The 23,978-nt window shown below is 36.7% G+C and overlaps 3 protein-coding genes across 3 annotated transcripts; 2 read left to right on the forward strand and 1 right to left on the reverse strand.

Annotated features, from left to right (window-relative positions):
- The first annotated feature begins 405 nt into the window (after positions 1-405).
- LOC133870594 (thioredoxin X, chloroplastic) lies at positions 406-5,435 on the forward strand. Its single transcript, XM_062307757.1, has 2 exons — positions 406-957; positions 4,994-5,435. The coding sequence occupies exons 1-2, from the start codon at positions 622-624 to the stop codon at positions 5,198-5,200; spliced, it is 543 nt and encodes a 180-aa protein (XP_062163741.1). The 5' UTR covers positions 406-621; the 3' UTR covers positions 5,201-5,435.
- Positions 5,436-6,364: 929 nt separating this feature from the next.
- Positions 6,365-11,746, forward strand: LOC133870602 (putative pentatricopeptide repeat-containing protein At5g08310, mitochondrial). The gene is made up of 3 exons (XM_062307767.1): positions 6,365-6,833; positions 7,964-8,359; positions 9,017-11,746. Exon 3 carries the CDS (start codon positions 9,089-9,091, stop codon positions 11,630-11,632), a length of 2,544 nt encoding a protein of 847 aa, XP_062163751.1. The 5' UTR covers positions 6,365-6,833; positions 7,964-8,359; positions 9,017-9,088; the 3' UTR covers positions 11,633-11,746.
- Positions 11,747-14,908: 3,162 nt separating this feature from the next.
- Positions 14,909-23,841, reverse strand: LOC133870609 (E3 ubiquitin ligase BIG BROTHER-related). The gene is made up of 7 exons (XM_062307775.1): positions 23,342-23,841; positions 22,434-22,788; positions 22,291-22,331; positions 18,308-18,349; positions 18,086-18,207; positions 17,897-18,005; positions 14,909-15,236 (listed from the first exon to the last, which is right to left on the reverse strand). Exons 1-7 carry the CDS (start codon positions 23,648-23,650, stop codon positions 15,189-15,191), a joined length of 1,026 nt encoding a protein of 341 aa, XP_062163759.1. The 5' UTR covers positions 23,651-23,841; the 3' UTR covers positions 14,909-15,188.
- Between the last annotated feature and the right edge of the window lie 137 nt (positions 23,842-23,978).

The raw sequence follows: 23,978 nt of genomic DNA on the forward strand, positions 1-23,978 counted from the left end.
AATGCACCACATAGACTCTTTAAGAAATTCGGATTCTCTCCGGTTGAAATGAACGTTAAATTAAATAGGAACCGATTCATGTAAACAGAAAAGCAAAATTTATCCTTTTAACATCTTTTTAAACAATTTTACCTTTCTGTGCACATGAACCCGCTCTTCTCCAATTCATTTTCAATTCAAATGATCAAATTCCTCCTCAAGATCTTGAACTCACACAACACAATTTTTTTCTTAAAATCAGGCCTTCGAAATTTCGAATAAGAAGGTCGAGAAATAATAAAATTGTGTGGTTTAGGAAAACAATAAATAAAATAAAATAAAAGACAATAAAGAACAAAAAAAAAAAAAAAAATTGTTAGAATTTATATTGAAAAAGAAGTAGAGTGAAAAATTGTTCGAAAAAGTAGTAACGAGAAGAGCTTCATCCACAGTGACACGATGTTGCTTCGTTGTGGCCACAAATTAACGAAGAGTGGCTTTCACGCCATATCCTTTGGGGTAGCAGCTTGGCTTTCTTTCGGTCCACAATTTTAACACCATTTTTCTTCGGCTCGCTCTCTCGCTGATAAATTGCTCTGAACCCTACTCTCTCTGCGCGTATCTAGCTGAGCTCAATCGGCGATGGATATTATGCTCTCAAATACAACGTTATTTCCAAGACCAACCCTCCTTCCGGTTTGTACAGTTACCTCCACCTCCTATTCTCCCGCCACTTCTTTCGCGCCCAAGATGCCTTTCTTCGCGTCTCGAAGTCAAAGAAGAGCACCGTGCAGGTCCCGTAATTCCCCGACTGCAGTTGGTAAATTTTCAATAACTTGCGGTGGTATTACGGAGATAAACGAGAGCCAGTTCTCTGACACGGTCTTGAAGTCGGACCGGCCGGTTCTCGTGGAGTTCGTCGCCAACTGGTGCGGTCCCTGCCGCTTGATCTCTCCTGCCATGGAATGGGTCGCCCAGGTTTGATTCCTATCAGTCATTTTTTTCTTTCCAATTGAAATTGGCTTTGAAAATCTATATATGTATACATGTATTTACGTATATGTGTGTTTGTTCAGTTTGATTTGAAGGAGGTCTGTTTCTCTCTCTCGCTTATGCATGTATGTATATGACATTAGAATACAGATGTGTACATGTCAAAAAACAAAGAAAAAAAGAATACAGATGTGTAGAAGAGTAGTGTGGATAAATATCATGAATTATGAGAAGTGATGGTGGCTTAAACAGAATTAAGAAGGTCATTTTATTATTTGAATTTTTGGTGCATGATTGCGTGCTTAGAACTTGTACATCGTGCACAAGTTTTTGTTCTTTTATGATTAAAGTTTTCAGAGTGATTATCATTATTAGTTTTATGGTATTAGAACAAAGAAGTGGGAGGTTTGTGAAGACAAAGATTGAAAAGAGAAAAATGACGTACAAAAAAAAGAACCTAGAAAATAAAAGATGTATAAAGTTTATGATCAACAGAGGAAGAAAGAATCAACAACCAAAAACACCAGTAAATTAAAGCAAACTTGACAGTTAAAATTATGTAAAGAAATCCACTTGAAATTATAAAGGTACCGTTCATAGAGCTCGCTCAATAGCTGATGCAAATACTCCTCTATGTCCACCCTGTCTTTAATTTAATGTATGCAAATTTGCACTTGATACTTGACTTTCCAAAGACATTTACGAATTAAGCTCTGATCTTTGGATGAGTTGTTCAACTAGTCTATGTTGAACCTTTTTCTTTTCTGTGGGTTCAAAGCTAAAAAAATGTTTTTCTCTATGTACAATATTTTGTACGTTTAGTTTTGTTACAGTGAAGTCTTAGTTGCCACTAGTCTGAACGTTTATTCAGTACTGGATCCAGGAATAGCTAGAAAGTCTATGCCTTCTCTACTCATAATAATCCTGTGGTGGATTTACCGCAACTCCTGCTTTATAATTGTTATTATAATACCTTCTTATGACAAGGCCTTGCAAGCAAAGGATGTTTTATGACAAAATGTCACATAAATAGTTTCCCATGAGGCTCCAACTGTAGCTGGTGGTGACATATCGGTGACGATGTTTTTTTGCTAGGATGAATGCATAGAGAATGGAAGTAAACATAATCCTGTCATTTCTTTGATGATTCATACAATTGGATGTGTCCAGTTTCTTTTTCATGCCACTTGTACTATAGTTTAAACATGGTACAGAATAAAAGATTATTTGCAACCGTACCTAGGAAAGCAGCTAGTTGCTGGGATGTCATGATGCAAATTGGGTTTCAAAATTGAACCTGATCAATCTTGACATTTACAACAAGAAGCTAGTGTAGCCAGGCCCCTCCCCAGACACAACAGTAGCTAGGAAAGCAGCTAGTTGCTGGGATGTCATGATGCAAATTGGGTTTCTAAATTGAACCTGATCAGTCTTGACGTTTACAACAAGAAGCTAGTGTAGCCAGGACCCTTCCCCGACGCAGCTCCTCTGATCCAGGCCCCTCCCTGGACACAACTCTTCTGATTGAACCCAAGACCTCTTCCTTTTGAATCATGATTGGTACCATGAGCTACAAAGCTGGTGCTACATATAAGGTTGTCTGCATTGGGATTTATAATTTGTGGAGATGTAAGACAAAATGCTCCAACACCAAAATGACATAGAATGAATGCCTTTTTGTTTTTGTTTTATTTAAATAGAGAAGAAAGGGAAGATTGCCAGACTTGTTTGTTACCATCCACAAACATTTACTGGTTTAATTTTGTGGTTTTAGTGGGTATAAATGCTGGGTTGCTTTAGTGTTTTTATCATTGTGACTCTTAAGGTTATTTGAGGTCAAGTTGACGCTTGGAATTGGTTATATTGTGCTATAATTTGCTTCAGAAAGAAGACATTCTAGGCATAACTCCTAAATTCCTTGGGCATGAACCAATGATAAGGCCAGGAAATATTTCTAGGAGAAGATAAGGGGGGAAAGACAGGTGGCCCCTAGAATTTCAAAATAGATGGGGGATATCTATGTGAAATTTTATACAGGGTAGCTGGATTATTAAAACCCAGGGGTGGTCATGGCACCCCCTTGTTACCCTAGGTTTGCACCTGATACCTAGAGTTGAATTGCATCATACAATTCCCAAATTCTGGAGCATCATTTCTGAAATGCTACTGATACTTAGGGTTTAATTGCATCACGCAATTCCAAATTGTAGAGCATGATTTCTGAAAATTTCTAGAATTTTTATTTTCTATTGAAATGAAACAGTTTCATTAATATTTATAGAATTTTATGTCCCCTTATCATTGTGAGCCATTGACTCTCAATTTAGAAATACTATAAACTAGGTTCTGAACTGCTAAAGTACTAGAAAGAGGGATCAGTAATTCAAGTTGACCTGAAGTAAAACCCATGTGCTGCAAATACAGCCTATCTCCAAGAATCTTGACATTACAAAATACCATTGACTTCTAAAGTTAAAGCACTAAAATGAATCTAATTCATCAATTTAGTTGTGCCAAGAAAGAAAAAGGACTCAGTAATAGATAAAGTAGCTTCTAGACATTGATGAACTTAGCATTGGAGTAATGGCGGCAAGCCAGCAACTACTACTGAATTCTTAATAAGTTTTGGGGCCACTTCAATAAATTATGAAGTTTTTAAAAGGTCAAAATGCGATTTTGGTCGTTAAGCTACATGTCAAATTTCAAACTGTTTGTGAATTATCGTTGTTTAATGTGGTGCTTGAAGTTTTAAAAAGACCTCAATATTAGCTTATCCTGTCTTACCATTATTCTGTGAACATCAATCACTCATTTGGTAGATGTTTTTGCTATACATATTCTTATAATTTGGTTTGACACATTTTTTTCAAATCAAAACATATGATGCCACAAGATAAGAACATTAGGGATCATTATATTTTCAATTTATGTTAGTACTTTTTAAATATTAAATTAATGTCTCTTCTCATATTCTGATTTTATGAAACTGACATATGACTTTATATGCCACATCAACATTATAAGGATATGTACAAAAAAAATAACATTAGTAGTTATGGTTTGGATAATGATAGTTAAAAGTGACAACTAATAAAGATGAAGTGGGAGTTGTGTCTTGTGATTGCAACAAGCGGGAGTTCCTCCGTGCTCAAATCTTCCTGCTTCATGTTATCTGGCAAATTCCAGTCAAATCCGTGTAACATATTTGCCAAGGTTGAAGTAATCATCTTTAGTCCTAGGCTGTAACCAAATGGCAATAGCTCGGAATTTTGTCCCTTCACATCAAAAGCCTTTCCTAAGAACCTCTCCGAGCGTAACTCTTCAGGTGCATCCCATATTGAAGGGTTTCTTCCCATACCCTATGTACTTATGAAGACTATAGTTCTTTTACGAATATCATAACCCTCTATGTTACGGTCTTCAAGAGCTAAGTTCAGAGCAAGCATTATGGCCACAGGGTGTTTCTTCAGTGTTTCCTTTATAATAGCATCAATATAAGGTAGTTGTGGGATATCTATATATATTATTTGTTATTCGATCTATCTCTATATATATTGATAAATAGCCATTCCTCCAATAAATTTTTAGAGTGAGAGCATTTTAGGAAATTGATTCAATTTAGGAAATTCGGTCGTTCATGTATTGTATCGTCAGCAAACAAAACAATAGAAATGGTCATTTCATTCCAGCCTTTTGTATTCCTAATGATAGTCATTCCTATTCTTAGAGAATCATCATTTTTGTATACTAAATGTAGTCTTAGTCAAATAGAGACTCACTGAAGTCTTAGATTGTAATGATTTTGAATGGAAACGGATACAATTGAGACTTAAAAAGTGTAATTTGACTAGTCAAATTCTAGGGTTTATTAATTAATTACCCCCAAAATAAATAAGTATTGTATTGTGATGTGCCGATATTATGAATAACTTTGGGTGGTGGTCATTGGTTTGAATGTTATATTTGTTATTTGTATATTTATGTGTTCACTCTTGAAAGAGAGTTCTTTTACCACTTTTAGGAATATAGAGACAGATTGACGGTTGTAAAAATCGATCATGATTCGAACCCAAAACTAATTGAAGAGTACAAAGTTTATGGATTGCCAGCTTTGATCCTCTTCAAGAATGGGCAGGAAGTTCCAGAAAGCAGGAGGGAAGGTGCGATTACAAAAGTGAAGCTTAAGGAATATTTGGATGCTTTGTTGGGGTCAATATCAGTTGCCTAGTCAGCTAAACATCTTGCTTGCCGAACTTGCTGATTCCTTCATATTTGAAATGGGTGGGAAATTGTGGATATGGACAGTTCGCTTCCTTTAATTCATCTCTTCTTATAAATACTTTGTAACAGAGTCGGTTGTATAATTTAAGCTGTTAAAAACAGAGTATTTCATGAGCCTGTAAGGATTTGGTTAAATGCGCGTGTTACATATATGTATGTTCTGTACTCTTGTCCGATTTTAATCCTTTGAATTCCTTCTAAACTCCAACATTAATAAGAGGATGAAACTCTATAATAACTTTCTTTTTTTTATATCATTTAAATATTCTTTGAAACAAATACTAGGAGAAAAAGAGAAAAAGAAAAACTAATTAAATGTTATTTCAAATAAATATTATGGAAAAGAAAGTAAAGGTGGATACCCTGTATTTGAAAAAAGAAATAAAATTTTAAAGAATTTGTGGCTAGTGCTTTAACAATATTAGATTTAAATATAATATCATTGAAATCTATGAAAAACTCTATTACATCTTGACATCTCCCCGTGTCCTGTGGCTGTGTACATAAACATTAGATTTAAATATAATAGTATTATTTATTATGTTCGCACTTTTATACCAATGTTATCCAAATACTCAGATTTAACAAGTTTTACCAATCGCTAATTGGGAATATAAAAACTGTGATTTTATAAATTAAACTGCGTTTTAAAATCGTTATTTTGATAAACCGTAATCCCAAACGGGCTTTAATATCCTTGTTAATTACAAGATTAGACATCGTCGTTTATTTTGTTATTGAGAGTAGTACTTTTGCTTTCTTTGAATTTTCCTTAATTTAAGTAACACCTAAAGAAATTAAGTCTGTTGCATGGAATCTTTTAATAATTTCATCTATATTTAGATAAAAGAAATAAGATTTAAAGACCATACTGTTGCTAGTAGTCAAACAGTGTAGATGCCCTTCTTACAAGATTAGACAGATTCGTTTATTTACATCTTCCTTTGGTTATTAATTATCGCCAAGTTTAGAGATTCAAACGGAAAGACAGATCGATGGCGCTACGATCGATCGACTTTGTCACACAAAATAACAATATTCTGTCAATTACCACGACACTGAAAAGCAAGGCATGCAAGCAGCTTACATGAAGCAATAAGCTGCCCTGCCCGGCCTTTTCTTGTAAAACAATTGTTAAGAGAACCCCTTCGCCGGGAGGCCCAACAGCCCTCGATCTAAATATATATAAAAATAGTATAAGCAAGACCGATCTTTTGGGATGGGGCCTGCATGCCAGAATTCTCTCTAGCTTGCTGGATTAAAGGATTCATCAGATCGAGTAAAAGCACTTTGAAAGATCATTTCTTGATCAAAGATGGCAGCTGGAGAAAGCTTTGTTGCATGTGTTCACTCGTTCCATTCTTCCAGCAGGTCTCTGGAATTAACGTGATCATGTTTTATGCGCCTGTTCTTTTTCTGATCGACTTTGGGTTTTGGCCAGAAAGCTTCACTCATGTCTGCGGTCATCATCGGAGTTGTCAATGTCCTTGCCACGTTTGTTTCCATCTACTCAGTCGACAGGTTTGGGAGAAGGGCTCTGTTCCTTGAAGGTGGCGCTCAAATGATCGATTATTTGCCAGGTAACAACAAAACTATCTTTCACTTTTCAATTTAAAATATTATTTCTATATCTACTTTCATTATTTCTAAAGAAGAGTGGAACTTAATGATTTTTTATTTTTTATTTTTTTGTATAAACATAAATTTCCTATAAGTTGAGTTGTAGGGCCCTATAAAAAGTTACATATGTCCTTTAAACTTCCTTATTAAGGGATAAATATATTTTTTGTCCATATAGTTTGGAGTTTTGACATATGGCTTTATAAGTTTTAAAAAAAGTGATTAATCACCCGTTGCGGTAAGCGAAAAAGAATAAATTATTAGTTTCCACCGTTAGAAAAGTTTACAAATCCGTTAATGTACTGGATCGGCACAAATCAGACCGGCTATAGGAGGTGGCCAAACCACCCTATGGCCATTGGTGGTGGTTCAGCCATCCCCTCATTTTTTTTCATTCTTTTTTATTTATTTATTGCCATTTGAGGATGGCCATGGAGAGTTTTGACGACCCCATATATGCTTAGGGGGAGTGGTTCAACCACCCCAAGGTCTTGAGAGTAGTTTGGCCACCCTTATTTAGCACATTAATTAATTTTGTCAACTTTTTTAACTGCAATGAATAATTTGTTCTTTTTTGCTTATCTCATAGAGTGATTAAGCACTTCTCGAAACTAAGGGATTTATTTGTCAAAACTCCAAACCACAAGGACTAAAAATACATTTATTCCTCTTATTATTAATGTTACTAAAAATGCATGTAAGAATCACATGCTATTAAAAAGATATGCGATTTTTACGTGAAAAGAGATATATGTCACTTTTTTAGAGACTGAGTTGTAGGATTTCGTACAACTCAATTTATAAGAAATTTTTGTAATTTTTTTTTTAAATATAAATTATGCATTGTTGAGTTTGCTAAGCAATGTAGTACCTCAACAAATTCTTAGCTATTTTATCTATCTGGATGTGAAGCTTTTTTGAAATTTTTTTTTTCTTTCTACATAACAAACTAGTTAAAATAACCTTTTAGCTAAATAATATGGGCCTATTATTTTTGTTTTATTCTCTCACTCTTGTTATGGACATATTATATATATATATATATATATATATATATATATACAACATATTTCTTTAATTTGCACCGCAGATTGGTGTGGGAACCATGATTGGCATGAAATTTGGGGCAAGTGGAGAAGCCGTTTTGTCGAAATTCGAAGCGGATTTAATCTTGCTCTTAATTTGCTGTTATGTGGCTGCATTCGCATGGTCTTGGGGCCCATTGACATGGCTGTTACCCAGCGAAATCAGTCCTCCAGAGATCCGATCGGCCGGGCAAGCCATCAACGTCTCCGTCAACATGCTGTTCACCTTTGTCATTGCTCAAGCCTTCCTCGCCATGCTTTGCAGTATGAAGTTTGGTCTCTTCTATCTCTTTGCCATCTTTGTCAACTTCATGACTATTTTCATTTACTTCTTCCTTCCCGAGACAAAGAACGTCCCCATTGAAGAGATGAACACAGCGTGGAAAGCACACCGATTGGCGGTTTGAAATTCACTCTCTCTTTTGCCTTTCTTTATTTTCATTTCCCCCCCAAAAAAAAAAAAAAAAAAAAAATGTCAATTTCAAAACATTTTTAACTTTTTATATCACATTAATATTTTTTTATTACTTTTTAAATAAAAAATTCACTAATATATATAATTTTTTTTTTTTCATATAAATTATTTGAACTTTATATCATTTCAACTTATTTTTCAATCATTCAAAAATAAATCCCAAAAAAATGAGGAGGAGTTAGGAATTTTCAAACAGGATATATGAATCCATTTCCCGATGACGCTGTCATTCGTGGCGGCCACTCCAAAAACAAGACAACCTTCTAAGCTAGCTAGTGCTCATGATCGACAAGAATACAAGTCAAGAGGGAATTAGTTATATACATTTCTTTTGGCAATTAACATAATAATCTCTACCCTAGAATGTAGGTGTTAGGAATTCTAACAATTTTTAGTCAAATGTACAATTGATGAAATAAAATAATTAAGAGAAATTAATAAAATACTTGATTACTTTATTAATTATGAACTTTTACATCAATTTATAATAAAAATTATATAGGATCTCCACCGCCGCTCAAAAGAATAAACTAAAACTCTCAAGGCTAATAATGTCTAAATTGAGTCATCTATGCATGGGCAGAACAAAAGATCGCATTGAAGCGGCTACCGGTAAATATCTCTCTTGAGAAAGCAAATCCTTTCAGAAGAACCTATGGCGCTGCTAAGAATGATAGGAGCCCATAAAAGTCTTTGCAAATCAGTTAAACCCGTCAACCCTTATGCTCTGGTTTCACTTTTCTTCATCAAGAACCTCTCTCCCACATCACATTCTCACAGACCCATTTGCACCAAAACCCGCAATGACTCATCTTTTCCTTCAGACCTCACCAGCATCACCAGCGCCCTCATTTCCATCTTCACCAAGCAACCCTTTTCCCCAGACAATCCAGAACTCAAGAACCTTGTTCCAAGACTGACCACCCAAGTTGTTGAAAGTGTGCTAAACGGCCTAAAGAGTTGGAAAATAGCTCACATGTTCTTTACTTGGGCCTCAAATCAATGTGGGTATAAGCACAACTGTTATACTTACAATACCATGGCCTCGATCCTATCCCGTGCTCGACAAATTGCCCCACTGAGAGCGTTGGCCATGGATATTCTAAATTTCCATTGTTCCATGACTCCGGGAGCTTTGGGACACCTCGTAAGGTGTTTAGGCAGTATGGGATTGGTCGAAGAAGTTAACATGTTGTTTGATCGAGTTAGAACGATGGGGCTTTGCGTTCCGAATAATTATAGCTATAATTGTTTGCTTGAGGCTATATCCAAGTCTAAGTCTATTGATTTGATTGAAATGAGATTGAAAGAGATGCACGATTATGGTTGGAAATCTGATAAGTACACGTTAACCCCGGTGTTGCAAGTTTATTGCCATGCGGGGAAATTTGAAAAAGCATTGAGTGTTTTTAATGATATGAATGAGCAAGGGTGGATTGATGAGCACGTTTTCTCTATCTTAGCTTTGTCTTTTAGCAAGTGGGGTGAGGTAGATAAGGCATTCGAATTGATTGAGAGAATGGAAGACCGTAATGTTAGATTGAATCAAAAGACTTTTTGTGTCTTGATTCATGGGTTTGTAAGGGAATCCAGAGTGGATAAGGCCCTTCAATTGTTTGATAAAATGCGGCAATCAGGATTCAATCCTGATGTTTCGCTATATGATGTGCTTATAGGAGGACTCTGTAAAAATAAAGAGCAGGAGAAAGCCTTATGTTTGTATTCAGAAATGACGCAGTTGGGTATTCATCCTGATGTTGGAATACTTGCAAAGCTTATGACATTCTTTGAAGAGAGGGAAATGATCCGATTACTTGAGGAAAGCAAAGAAGTTATGGACGAGAAAGCTATAATTTTGCTTTACAATACTGTTTTAAATGGTCTTGTCAATAACAGCTCACTCGATAAAGCTTGTCTCTTGCTCCGGGTGATGATGGGAGATCAACCTGATTCTGACATTGAATCATATAAACTCCCAAGGGTTAATAAAGCTATTGGCCCTAACACCACTTCTTGTAGAATTGTTATTGATGGTCTAGTCAAGACTGGTAAGTTGGACCTAGCACTTACCCTTTTCCGTGATATGAATCGAATTGGTTGTGAACCGGATATTTTACTTTATAACAATTTAATTGATGGTCTGTGCAATTCAAATAGATTGGAAGAGAGTTATGAGCTTCTTAGAGAGATGAAGATGTCAGGATTTGAACCAACCCAATTTACTCACAATTCTATATTTGGGTGCCTATGTAGAAGAGAGGATGTTGTAGCAGCGCTTGATCTGGTGAGGGAGATGCGCGCTCATGGGCATGAACCATGGATAAAATATTCTAGCTTGCTTGTAAAAAGGCTGTGCAAACATGGGAGAGCTGTAGAAGCTTTGAAATTTCTTTCTAGCATGGTTCAAGAAGGTTTCCTTCCTGATATAGTTGCCTATTCTGCAGCCATAGACGGTTTAATCAAGCTTCAAGAAGTGGATCGAGCTTTGGAGCTATTCCGGGACATTTGTTCTCGTAACTATTGCCCTGATGTGGTTGCATATAATATATTGATAGGTGGGCTCTGTAAGGCAAAAAGAGTTTTAGAAGCCGAAGATATTCTGAATGAGATGGTGGTCAAGGGGCGTGTCCCCTCAGTTGTTACCTACAACCTTCTTATAGATGGATGGTGCAAAAATGGTGATGTTGATCAAGCCATGCTTTGCCTTTCCAGGATGCTTGCGGAAGACAGAGAGCCTAGTGTGATAACTTACACTACGTTAGTGGATGGGTTGTGTAATGCTAGAAGACCTGATGATGCACTGATGCTTTGGAATGAAATGGGAAAAAAAGGGTGTGCTCCAAACAGAATTGCTTTCATGGCCCTCATTCATGGTCTTTGCAAATGTGGTAGGCCCAACACATCACTCGCTTTTCTCCGCGAGATGGAAGAGAAGGAAATGAAACCTGACACATTTGTCTATGTAGCATTAATAAGTAGTCTTGTGTCCAATCGTAACCTAACCTTGGCTTTGGAAATTTTAAAGGAGATGGCTGACAAAGGAAACTTTCCAGAACCACTAGATAAGAATTGTCTAATTGTTAGAGATGCAGTACTTAAGTTGTTAGAAGATGCTAAGACTTCCTCAGGAGTTAAAAATCTTATTGCGGAGGGTAGAATTCCTAGAATGTGTTATTCAGATGTTGAAGGTGGAGGTTGACTTGAGCCAGTTGTTTGAGGAGTAGTCAATAAGATTGTTCATAAAAGCTCAACCAAATTTTAGTGTGGAATCAGAGTGCACATGGTTAAAGAAACATGTCTTTCTCGGCTTTAATGATGGATTATTTTTCAGCATGGAATGCTATGTTTTCATAATTGACCTTTTTCCTGCGATACTGATCTCTGACATCACCAATTGAGGTATGCTCTCCATGGGAAAATTCTGTTCTTTTTTCACTATTATTGATTTGATTCCATGTGAAGATTGCATACTACCTGATACTTCAGAAACCAAGATTTATGAATCCATTAGTTGGATAAAATTAATTGAAAACATTTCTACAAGTGGATGTAAATATTGAACATGGGCCTTTTCTGTGTCTGTGAATTGCAGATTTGTTCAATGGAGTTCAATTATTTGTTTTATGAGTGAATGCACAACTTAAGAATCATTTCGTTTTCTGTGTATGTCTACAAGTTCCATTGGAAAAAGAAAAAAGAAACAAGCTATATTCAAAGCCCATAACCCTTTAAAATGATATAGTTACAATATGTGAAGAGTTGTTCAATTTCCAAAGAAAGCAGAAGGTGCAGAGACAAAACATTGTAGTATCATACATGTGACTTCCACCGATCTAACTTGAAACATATAGAAGTCATTTGAGTAGCTCACTCCCAGGTACAGATTGCTGAACTTTGTTATGCGAAGACAAGAAACATGACTATTAATTAATGTACTGGCTGAGCAATTTCTAGTATTTGTGATCAGTGTTACATTAGTGTGGATGACCCATTTGTATGCAATCATTGAATTGTAGTTAACATCGCATTAGCACTGTGAGCTAGTCTTGTTTACTTTACTATTTTGTAACATTGTTTCAATACAACTTAAGCAGCTTTTTTTTTTTCTTTTTTTTGTTCCTGTGTTTATTGGGATGATGAAATTAATGAGCAACATAATGGGTTGAGAATCTTACATGTTATTTAGCATTCTGGAGCTTTTCCTGGTATCTGTTATCACTTCCAAATTTGATGCCCGCCCGTTTTAACATGCACAAACTTTAAAAGAGTTACCTGTGATGATGAAAATTGTGGCACACTGGAGCAAGTATGGCATCCGACAAGGAGAAGGATAGAAGTTTTCAGGAAAGTGTTGAGGAACGTAAATGGGATGAAAAATGAAAGCTCCGGTGCATGCTCTCACATTCTTCAACTATTTAAATTTGTTTCCTTCATTCTATTCTGGTCTACTTACTTTATGCAAATTTCACCCCCTCCTTTTGAATGTTGGAAATCCAGGTGCAAAAGACTTGAGTGAAGCATCAGTGAAACTGAAATGAGGAGAGCTCTGAGATATTTACCGATGCATGTTTAATAGCACACGTGGATAGCGTCTATAAACTTGAACTTCATCGATATTGTAACAAAGAAATTTAGAAAAAATATAAAAGAGGATCTGGTTAATTATTTGTATGAAATGGCAACATATCTATATTTAATTTGATTCTGGAAGATATTGTGTCTCTAACAAGCTGTGAGAGAGTCTAGATGAAAGTCAATTGTTTATAGTAAGGGAAAACTTCAATTTACCCCCGCGAAGTTGTCACCAATTTGCAATTCTAACACTAATGTTTTAATTTTGTTAATTGCAACCCATTAAGTTTTAGAAATTTTCAATCCACCCCCTTCCGTCTAAATCAACCGCCTGACTTAACGAAATCAAACAAAAAGACATAAATACCCTCATCAAAATGCAGCATTTTGTGAGGGTTTTTTTTTTTTTTCTTCCTTCTTCTTCTCAGCAAAACGCGGTGTTTTGCACTCAATGGTTTTTTTTTTTTTTTTTCCCAGCAAAATGCTGCGTTTTGCATTCCCTGTCTCCTTCAACAATCGGTCGACGCAAACCCTAAGTCGACGAAAACCCGTTAATCCTCACTTGGAAATAGTCATCCATGGAGCGTTGAAGCTTGGAGAAGGTTTACAAAACGATGCCGTTTTGTAAGTCTTCTCCAAGCTTCAAAACGGCACCGTTTGTGTGTCGAGCCCTAAAACTCGTCGGGAAAGATGGCCTCGATCATCTTCCAAACCTGGACGGACTTCCTTCGATACACGACCCACCTCGAAAATTTCTATCTGCGCTGGCATTCGTCGCGTGGTCCATCTTCGTCAAGGATGACCCGCTCGCCGCCAACCGATCGACGCCGTCTTCCCCGACAACCTACTCCCCGACAGGACCATGATGTTTTGTACGAAAACGACACTGTTTTGTAGAGAGAAATTTTGGTTTTGGTGTTTCACAAAATGGTGCCGTTTTGTAAAGGGTATTCCGGTCCATTTTCATCCCTAACAGGCACGTGAACGGCACATGAGGCAAATTTCGTTAATTCAGATGGATGATTTGGACGGAATCCCTAAATTGAAATTTTTTAAAACTCAATAGGGTGCAATTAACAAAATTAAAACATTGGTGTTAGAATTGCAAATTGGCAACAACTTCATAGGAGTAAATTGAAGTTTTCCCTTATAGTAAACTTTCTATAGTGATTGAATAGTAAGGCGAACAATTACGTTGCGTTTTTGTTTCAGCGCAAAATAATTTCTAAGGTAAGACATCTTTAGCTCAAAATATTTTTCGGAAAATACAATTATTTCTCATTGTTTGGTTCAAACCCTAAAAATTCATATTGAAAATATTTTTCATTGTTTGGTACGAGAGTATTTGTGCACCGCAACCGAAAACTAATCAAAATTATCAAAAAACACTCAATACCGTTGCCGATAGTTGGAATTTCAAAGAAGGAAAAGGGGGAGTTGGAAGAATTGTTGGGAGGTTGAAATGCAGGAGAATGAGGTTGATTGTGAGGGGGGTTACAATGGAGCACCGAGGATGGTAGGTAATAGTCGGAAAAGGGTGGCAATGGGAGAAGGGGGTGGCTAAAGTTTCTTTGTGGCGGTAGTGATTGCCATAGGAAAAGAAAGTTGGGATGGCAAAAGAAAGATGGCGGCCGAGAGGCAGAGGAGGGTCCCCCTAGGGGTAGGGACAATTGAGTTCCTCTACGAGGATGGGTGGGGCTATGATTCAGGGAGAGAGTGGAGAGTGGTAAGCTATTTTCCTACATAGTGTCAAACTGCTTGTTGATTTGAAAATCAGTTTCCATTTACTAGTAATTTTTTGCTCGATGCATCCAGACAAGAAAATTGCAAAGCAAGTATGCAGATTAACCAGGTGACATAATTTACGAGGTCACAAGCAATGTATACTATTTGCAAAGGGAAGTTGAAGTGCAAAGAAAGTCACAAGCAATTGCATACTATTTATCCATTTGTATAACTAAACCATCTTCAACTGCGGTTAAAGAGAAAGGCCATATCTAATAAATATTGTAAACTAGCTTCAACTGCAGGGTTTTGCTTTAAAACATGGATACAACCAAGCACATTTGGTATTCCTTCCACTTGCAGAGAAAAACTATATGCATAATAACGAAACAAGAGCCACGACCCAAATTATGTGCTAACTAATGCAAATAATTATGAGCCATGATCCATAAATTCTACTAGCTGTTGCCAGATATGGAAACCTCAGTGCTGCAAACAGGGCAGACCTGCAATCACAGGGCAGATCAAAAAAATTTCGTTAGTATTATTTTTTGTAAGCATTCGCAAAGCAAGTCACATGTAGCACACATCCTCTTTTAGCACCTATACCTTTTAGAGCACACATCAGTGACTAATTCATATGCATAAGATCGAAGAGTTATTGAACAAAACTCAAAAGTACAGAGTCAATCTTCAGAGAGAGAGAGAGAGAGAGCACATTTTCAGAATAATGGTACACTGCACGAATCAAGAGTGCAAATTAACTTGGAGGAAACAGTGTCTATGTTCCAATTTCTCAACTATAAATGAATTTTTCTTCTTTTCATTGGTAAGTTAAGCACCCAATGAACCTTTTATTGATGACAAAGAACCCCTCCAAGAGAGGACCACTTTGTCTACTTACTCCTGTCAAGCAAACCACAGACCCGTGCAAAGCTACCCCTCTGCACGGATCGGGTAAGATTCTGGCATCACCCGTGGGCGTGGCCTCAAGGAATTGTTTGCATCCAACGAAATCTTAAAGACCTGATAAGGATGCCACCAAGACCATTGGAATAAGCAACCAATGAACCTTGGCACCATAAATGAATTGACATCGCAGATGAATTATTTCTTTTTGCAATGTGTTTCTTCTTTTCTGAAAAACGCCATTACATATTTTCAAGAGTTTCTTTAATCACAGGTATTGAAAAAACGAATATAGTAGAACTAGATATAGAGCTCATTTGTAATTCAAATTTACCAGCCAAACATATAAAATGGTGTATATATAGCTTTCAAGCACCTAACAGAAGGGTGATCTGAAGCATCAAATACCAACACAAATATTGTCTCAAACAGCTTTCTTCTATTAAAAAACATCTTAACATACCACTCTATCCCTCCCTCCCTTACTTTTTTCTTTAGAAGAAAAGTACATGGATATAAAATTCTTATTTACAAAAAGATTAAAAACCAGTCATTGTAAGCTAATGATATGTTAATCTCATAGGTTGGTCTAATGAATAAATAAATCCGTTTTTTGATGATAGGAAAAATGATCATCTCATGTATAAGTCATGCACACAAAGTTTATAGAGAAAAAGTTCTAAGGTTGGTCTATTGAATAACTAGGAAAAAAATAGAAGAAATCTATTTGATGATGATGGGGAAAAGGATCACACTATCATGGAAAAGTCATGCCCACAGGTGAATAGAGGGGGGGAAAATTAAGATTTACAAAACCCATTCAACTGTGTTGACAGTCAAAGCCAATGTGGTATTAAACATGCCATTAGAACCTAAGTTATTAGGGGAGCTTCTACGTTAAGTGGAAGGGAAATGTTAGGTGCTACTTTAGCTCTTGCTCAAAAAGATATCAACAGAGATTTAGCACCATGTGAGATAGAGGGGTGTGGAAGCGACAAATAGAGGTGTGGAAATAGGCACTCACTAAGTGAAGATGCTACATTAGCTTACAGATGAGAAGACTAATACACCTCACAATACTCGTAAACTAGATGAGTGAGTAATTACCTCCAATGATTTGTGTAAGACTCAGGTCCAGCGAAAAACAAAAATTTGGAAATGTGGCAATTTACTGTGATGATTACATACTCCAAATAATATTCGACAAAGAACAACAAACCAGCTATTTCACAGGAAGCCATACCTTGCTGACTTGGTTTTTTGAAATTTATGACTTTTTATTTTTCTTTTTGTGGGTATTGAAATTTATGACTAGTTGCACTTCATTCTCCCTCTTTTCCATCTATAGCTTCTTATTTGTTTTCTTCAATCTTTTCTTTAAATCTTAAATTTTAAACTTGTGGGTTAGAAGCTTTTAGTCTGTTCAAGTGTACAAAAAAGAAAAAATAAATAGATACCAAGTTGAAGCAGATATTTTAAGAGGCTAAATGAAGGTTGGTCTAATTTGCAATGGAGTGGGAAACAGTTTTAAGAGTTTCTATGAATCACTTAAAATTGTGCTTATTGCAAGCTTACCTTTTTAAGGTTCCATAAGTTTAAGTTTCAGTCTATTAGAATTCACAGAATTACAATTATATCCTCGTATTTTTCTTGAGAGCTCAACACATGTTATTGTGTAAGTTATTCCCCCTTGTAATCAGGCATAAGGCTTCGACACAGTAATTTGTCCCCTGTTAAAAGGTGCTGATGATTCCACGTCTAATGAGTGAGTGATTCTCACTGCCATCCCTCTCTTCTTTGGCCAAAACCTCACTGTTTCCCTATCTTTTGCAGCCATGCCATATTAGATTTCATTTCATTAGTTCACTGCACTAGCAGAACATTCCAAGCAATAACAATGTTAAAAAAATATTTGTATTCTTCTTGGTTCTGAAGAGGTAGTAGGGGGGAAAAAAATAAAATCTTGCATGGAACCAACAACTTTTGAATGGTATGGAACCACAAAACACTTAAGAGACCATCAACCAAATCTTGCAGACCTAAAAAAGCCACAAATGCATAACACAGGCAAGGAAAACTAGTCCGATCAGAACTCCAAGGCAAAAAGAATGAATCATGCACTAAAAAAAAACCCAAATCTGCAGTTATGGTCTCTGAGGGAATAATAATGAAACTTTAATTTACCCAGAAGTTTCTTCACAGAACTATGCTTAGTGTATTTATAGGGAATGTAAAAATCGAAAGTATATGAGCATACCTTGTTTATTTTCAACCAATTATTTATGCATTCAGGATGGTAGGAATGTTTGCAGGAAAGCAATGTCAACGTTTCACCATCCTCGTAGTCCAAACGGCAAATGACACAACTGAAACAGGAGCATACAAAATTCATTATAGTAAAACCAGTACATAACCTTCAAAAAGGGGAATCGTTTATTGAGCGTACGAATCATTGCTTCCATTCTGACTGCCTCCTGACTTGTAATTTACTGAAGGCAAAGAGGCAATTGTATCAGCGGAAAGCCCTCTGCTCTCCGTCCCAACTACTTCACCCAATGCAATCAACTCCTGAGATAATTAAATTCATACTAAGAGAAGAAAAAACACCCAACCAAAAAAATAAAATAAAGAGCTCCACCAAAGGCACTAGGATCCAAACCCAGTTTACCTCATAGGAAAGTTCATCGGGGTCAACCTCCTCCCATGTATCCTACAAAAAGTAGGCAAATGAATTGATGTAAAGTAGACTAAACTAAAATACAAAAATAAACAAATAAACCAGTAGTAGCACCAGTTGCAGGTAGCGGTAGCAGCAGCAGCAGTAATAGTAATAGCAACATAAACTTACTAATAACTAATAAATAAGACAAACTTCACAGCTACAGTCCTTAAAAAGCAAGCTTTACCAGCCCCATTGCAACAACATGAGCGCCAACCTACTAATTCAACAAACAAAAGCTAAAGGGCACACACAACCAGGGCTTAAAACCTTAACGTCGTCAGAGTATAAATAAACGACCAAGCGGTAATTATTGAAATGAAAAAGGAACTCCATAATACATCCTTTGATGCAATATAACCGTCTAGACTAATTGCAAGAGCCAGTCAAGAAAATTATCATATAATCATCACATTTCCGGCAAAAGTATCTTAGGAAAATATAGATTTGGATAACAGTGAGGAAAGATAACCAAAATACAAAAAGCAAGGAATCTAAGAATAGAGTAGATTTTCTAATCAAACATAAAGAGAGCAAGGCCTCATGGGAAGTACAAGATTTTTTTTTTGGAAGGAATTCGAATGAATTTCATCATCTCAAACTGGAAATCGAATGAAAGCCATTGATTAATATTGACCAAATGACATTATTAAAGCTGGCACACTTGATCAACAGGATCTCCTAAAGCCTATGCACAAAGGCAGAGCACAAAGCTAAGAAAGAGCATGAGTGAGAACATGTTTTAAGACACGAAAAGTGCACATGGTTGCAAAGAAAGACAATTTGCAACCGTGCAATATGCAACTTTATAATCAAATAAAATTCACACAAAGAAAACAATACTACATCCAAGTACATGACATCAGATGCAAACCCATCAAGCACATGGCTTTACCAAATATGTTGATGTCAAAATGCATCAATTATTAAAGATAAATATGTTCCTAATATTTGAAAGTCCAAAATAGTAAACATAGCAAGAAGATGAAGAGCAAGGTTAGAATTATTCTGTTGTCAAAACAAGTTAGGATTCCTTTCATGTCCTTTAGAGTTCTAATTGTAAGTTGTAAGTTATAACATATATAGTCAAAAAGCTGAAAAACAATAATATATACAAAACTCAATAAAGATAACATGAAAAGCAAACCAGTCGCAACAACAAAATAACTAACATATAGAACTATTAATTAACATGACACTGAAAAGAAGTATTTTTTTTTTCAGCTTAAACGTTGTGAAAGAATGGATTCTTTTCTACTAAATTACATCTCACTAAAGGTGACTCGCTCAGGGCATGCCAAGGCATTTCATGCAAGCTGCACTGAGCATTGGGCTTTAAGCATACCTAAGCACTCTTTTAATACCTATTGATCAGATAATTTACACTCTTTAATACCTTTTGATCAAATTATTCCAATATAGTTTAAAGGAACTCAAAGAACATTACCAGCTGAGACTTGGAGCATACTGTTGTTATTTCTTTTTCTTTTTTTTTGAGAGGGAGGGGGGGGGGGGGGGGGGGGGGGGGGGGGGGAGGAAAAAGAGAGTTGCATTCTAAACTTTTTTTTAGTAAGTGTTATATTCTAAACTATTCGTAATCTATATGGAGTAAGGAGATAATGCATCAGCTAATTGAATGACAAACATACTTCATTTCTGCCACAAGAGAAAAAACTGCGACTGGTGACTTTCCCAATGGCCCATAGGACCTGCTACAATTATCACTACAAGCTCATTCTTAACATTGCAAGAAAAGATACTAGAGAAGCATAGCAGGCATGCCTGCACTCACATGGACATATAACAGCACTATATTAGGAAAAACATGCTCATAAACATACAGGCAGGCAGGCCAGCGCACGCTCAGATGGATGTCAGAAATTATATCAGCTCCTGACAAACATGTTTGAGATCTGAATGTCAAGGCATTCTAGGCCAAAATGTTTGCAATTCCAACAAACATGTGACGTACTTTAACGTTGAAAATTTTACAACCATAAGAGGCCAGATCCCGCAGCCATGTGATCAAATGAGATGCATATATTTGGTCTATGAACATTTGGGACCCTTACTAGAAAAGAAACAGATCCATCCATATGGAGGAAACAGTCAAACCACTCGGAAATTCCAATAGTACCATCGAATTGAGCATAGCTTCTTAGCAATATAAAAAAAATAACTAAACTTGTAATATTTTCCTGAATCCTGAATACCATTGTGCACCAACTTTTAGGTTTCTAGCACTGTCTGTCCTTGTCTTGCCACCTATAAATTAAATCTCTTTCTGACCTTTTAGGATGACATGCTTGCTAAATCCCATATTATGGAGCATGATAGCATTACACATATTCTTTTTAGCTGATATTTGCCATTCATAACACCCCAGAATGATTTATCCATTAGATTTTCCAGATGAGATTGAATATCCCCCATGCTCCTCAATCTCTGCCACAATATGGGTGATTGGCAAAAATAACGAAAACTCAGTTTTCTCTAGTAATGCATGAAGTTTTGATGTCATAAGTTGCTCTTATGCTGTGACCACTCCTGCCTGGACTGACCATTATTTGGCTTATCGAAGTGAGCTTGAAAGTAGTAGAGGCATGTGCTTTTAGTTGAACATTCATCTTCTGTCTTTCCCTATTTCTCCCTTCTAAAATGTTCTGTTTTTTCCTAGAAATGGATTAGATTGTGATGAGAACTAACTAAATCCCCAAGATTAAAGGTCAATTCGAATTTTACTTGATGAGTTTCAGGAGAACACACTTACCATGGTAGATCTCTTGGCATGCTTTAGAATCAAAAGATTTTGAGATAAGCAGGACAAACATAGTGTATTTGATCTAACAATCCTTCAACTCCTAGTAGAAACACGAGTTTCCAAAAAGATTTATGCCAATGATGAACCATCTCAGTCTGTATTGTGATAACAGAAAATTCAGTTCAATTGCAAAAGCGCTTTTCATCATTTAAATCACTCCGACTCTATTAAAAATCCCTCTTCTTGCCATTCCACCACTAGAATGTGTTGGTACCCAAGATTGTGAGATTGGTTGCTTAATTTGAAGAAATTGGTGCTAAAAACCTTGTATAAGTGGAGAGTGACGTTGACTACTTTGTCTGATTGTACTTTTTCTGATTTTTTTACATTTGTATTCTTCTTTCTCTTTGAAAGAGGGGTATCTTGTATACATCTTGTGTACTTTGGATTGCGCCCCTCTGCGCCTTTTTGAAATATATATTACTTATCCAAAAAAAAAAAGAATAATGTTGATACCTATCTATACATACAATTGACTTATCTAAAAAAAAAAACTATCCATACATACAATTGAGTTTGATTCTATCAAACTCTCACTTATCTATTGCATAAAGAAATAGATGGATATTCAATTGAAGTATAATATTTCCTATCCTATCCAACATGTGTATAACTCCTATCTAGTCCCTAATCATAAGGGGATAATTTTTATTTTTTATTTTTTTATGACGAGGAACTCCTTCAAGGCAAAGCCACTTTGTGTACCTACCCTGTTAGGTAAATCTCGATCAGGTAAAACTCTAATCAGGTAATACTACACACAAATCGGATAATACTCCGGCTTCGTCGGCAGGCTGGCCCCAAGAAATTGTTTGTACTCAAGGAGATTCGAACCTTAGACCTCATGAGACTACCACAAAGGCCGAGGCCTTTACCACTTGAGCTAATTCCTTGAAAATCATAAGGGGATTATAGCTCATGATCAAAAAAGCATTCCCCTTTACACGATACTAGGCTATAATCAAATGTAAATGGGTGAGATTAAGACTGCTGAGCTGAGTGTGTTTGTGTGCACGAGCGCTCATTCGCATGTGCAAGCATCTGTGCAGGTTTGCAATGTGTGGAAACAAAACCATGCCTTTTCTGCTTCCATTGTGATAGAGATAGATACCTGAGAGTTACCACCATGATCCTCTATGTACTCAACTTCACCTGCCACCCCAAACAGTTATAGAAGTTAAAATAATTGCAAAATATTAAGATCTTCAGAGAAGCAATATTTAACAGAGTGCTATAATAGCCCAGAAAACTCACGATCATTTATCCCTGCAAGGGCGAACAATCTAGCAGCCATTTCTCTCTCTTCAGCATCCTGCAGGGCTCTTGCATAGGCCTCGTCACTCGAAAACACAGCTGGGTCGAATTCAATAATGGGGTTATTATCCTCCCCAGCTTCTTCATGAGCATGCACATCGAAAGCATCTTCATCATCATCAACATCAACTCCATATCTCTCCTCTCCCTCCTCCTCATCATCATCATCATCCTCATCAGTATCATCATGGGGATCATCAAAATCATCCTCATCATCATGCACATAGCTTCCTGCTTCCCAACTTCCATAATCACTCCCGTCATTGTTCATTCGAAGCATCATGTATGCCCTTTCCTACTCCATAACCCAATCAACACCAATTAAACCAAAAGCGTACAACAAAACCATCACAAAACAATCGGCAGCACTCAACTACCAGTAAGAAATCAAAGAGACAAGCAAGCAACACTGAGATAAGACACTAACCCCACTTTTCGTGTGCTGAGAGCAAAATAGTTGCATCAGGTTAAAAGCATTGGAATAATACGTTTGATTGGGTTTTCAAAGGTCAGGAACCAAAACACAAAATATTACCACATCTTTCCACCAACATTTTCGCAAGAACCAAACAGAAACTAAAATTGCCATTGTCATTAATTTCAATAATGCGATGACTTCCGAGCCACGAAACTGATTACGTAGTGTGTTGTGTTTGATTTTTGAAAAAAAGAAGAAAAGCACCTAACAAATAGTCCATCGAGCTCAGTAATTTCCAAACCATAGCATTAGTCTCAACCTTAGTGATCGTAGGAATTCAGCTCCAAGAAAACCAATTTATTGAGCCCCCAAGAACAAAATTTTGAAAACAAAGAAAGTAAAAGAAATTGAAGAGAGTGCAGGGAGGGACCTGTTCTTGAAGGGTACGAGCAAGAGCGAGGTCAGCATCGACCTGACTGAGATTAGTAAAGGGGGTTCTCGAGGGCGGCGGCGGCGGCTGAGGAGGCTGCTCCACGTCGGATCCACGTCCCTCTTCCTCATCATCATCTTCTTCTTCCACTCCATGTTCTTCTTGTTCTTCTTCTTGTTCCTCAGCATTCGCATGATTAGGGTTCTCATCGGACTCCTGGCCATCGTTGTTATTGTGGTTGGCGTTTGGTTTGGGTCCTCCGGAAGCCGCCTTGGCGTTGTTACTGTTGCTGTTGTTGTTGTTCTCCATAGAAAGAAAGCAAGAGAGAAAACAAAAGATGAGCCAAAGGGTTAGAGGAGATCAAAATAAAAAAGCAATCCGGTGGAATATGGAATTATTCAAGAATCTGAGACTCAGAGTCTCAGACTGAGACGGCGAGAGAAGTAGGTGTTTGCAGGAAATTTGATGTGGGAACTGAGAATTTTTTTGAGGAATACAACAAAAAAAAAAGAGGGTTATTATTTATTTAAAGTATTGTTGAGTGTTAAGGGGGATGCTCCTATGTAAAGAAGCAGAGCTTAGACCGGTTTCGGTTTCATAATTCGGCCCAATGAAATTGAGCCATCTAGCAAAATAA

Source organism: Alnus glutinosa, chromosome 1 (genome assembly GCF_958979055.1).
Source record: "Alnus glutinosa chromosome 1, dhAlnGlut1.1, whole genome shotgun sequence".
Classification (NCBI taxonomy): Eukaryota; Viridiplantae; Streptophyta; class Magnoliopsida; order Fagales; family Betulaceae; genus Alnus; species Alnus glutinosa.

Coding starts and splice junctions, on each gene's coding strand:
- LOC133870594 (XM_062307757.1), top strand. CDS start 622: ATGGATATTATGCTCTCAAATACAACGTTATTTCCAAGACCAACCCTC. Junction 958..4,993: donor CCATGGAATGGGTCGCCCAG/GTTTGATTCCTA, acceptor TACCACTTTTAG/GAATATAGAGACAGATTGAC.
- LOC133870602 (XM_062307767.1), top strand. CDS start 9,089: ATGGCGCTGCTAAGAATGATAGGAGCCCATAAAAGTCTTTGCAAATCA.
- LOC133870609 (XM_062307775.1), bottom strand. CDS start 23,650: ATGGAGAACAACAACAACAGCAACAGTAACAACGCCAAGGCGGCTTCC. Junction 22,332..22,433: donor CCTTGCAGGGATAAATGATC/GTGAGTTTTCTG, acceptor TTGGGGTGGCAG/GTGAAGTTGAGTACATAGAG. Junction 18,006..18,085: donor CAGAATGGAAGCAATGATTC/GTACGCTCAATA, acceptor CTCCTGTTTCAG/TTGTGTCATTTGCCGTTTGG.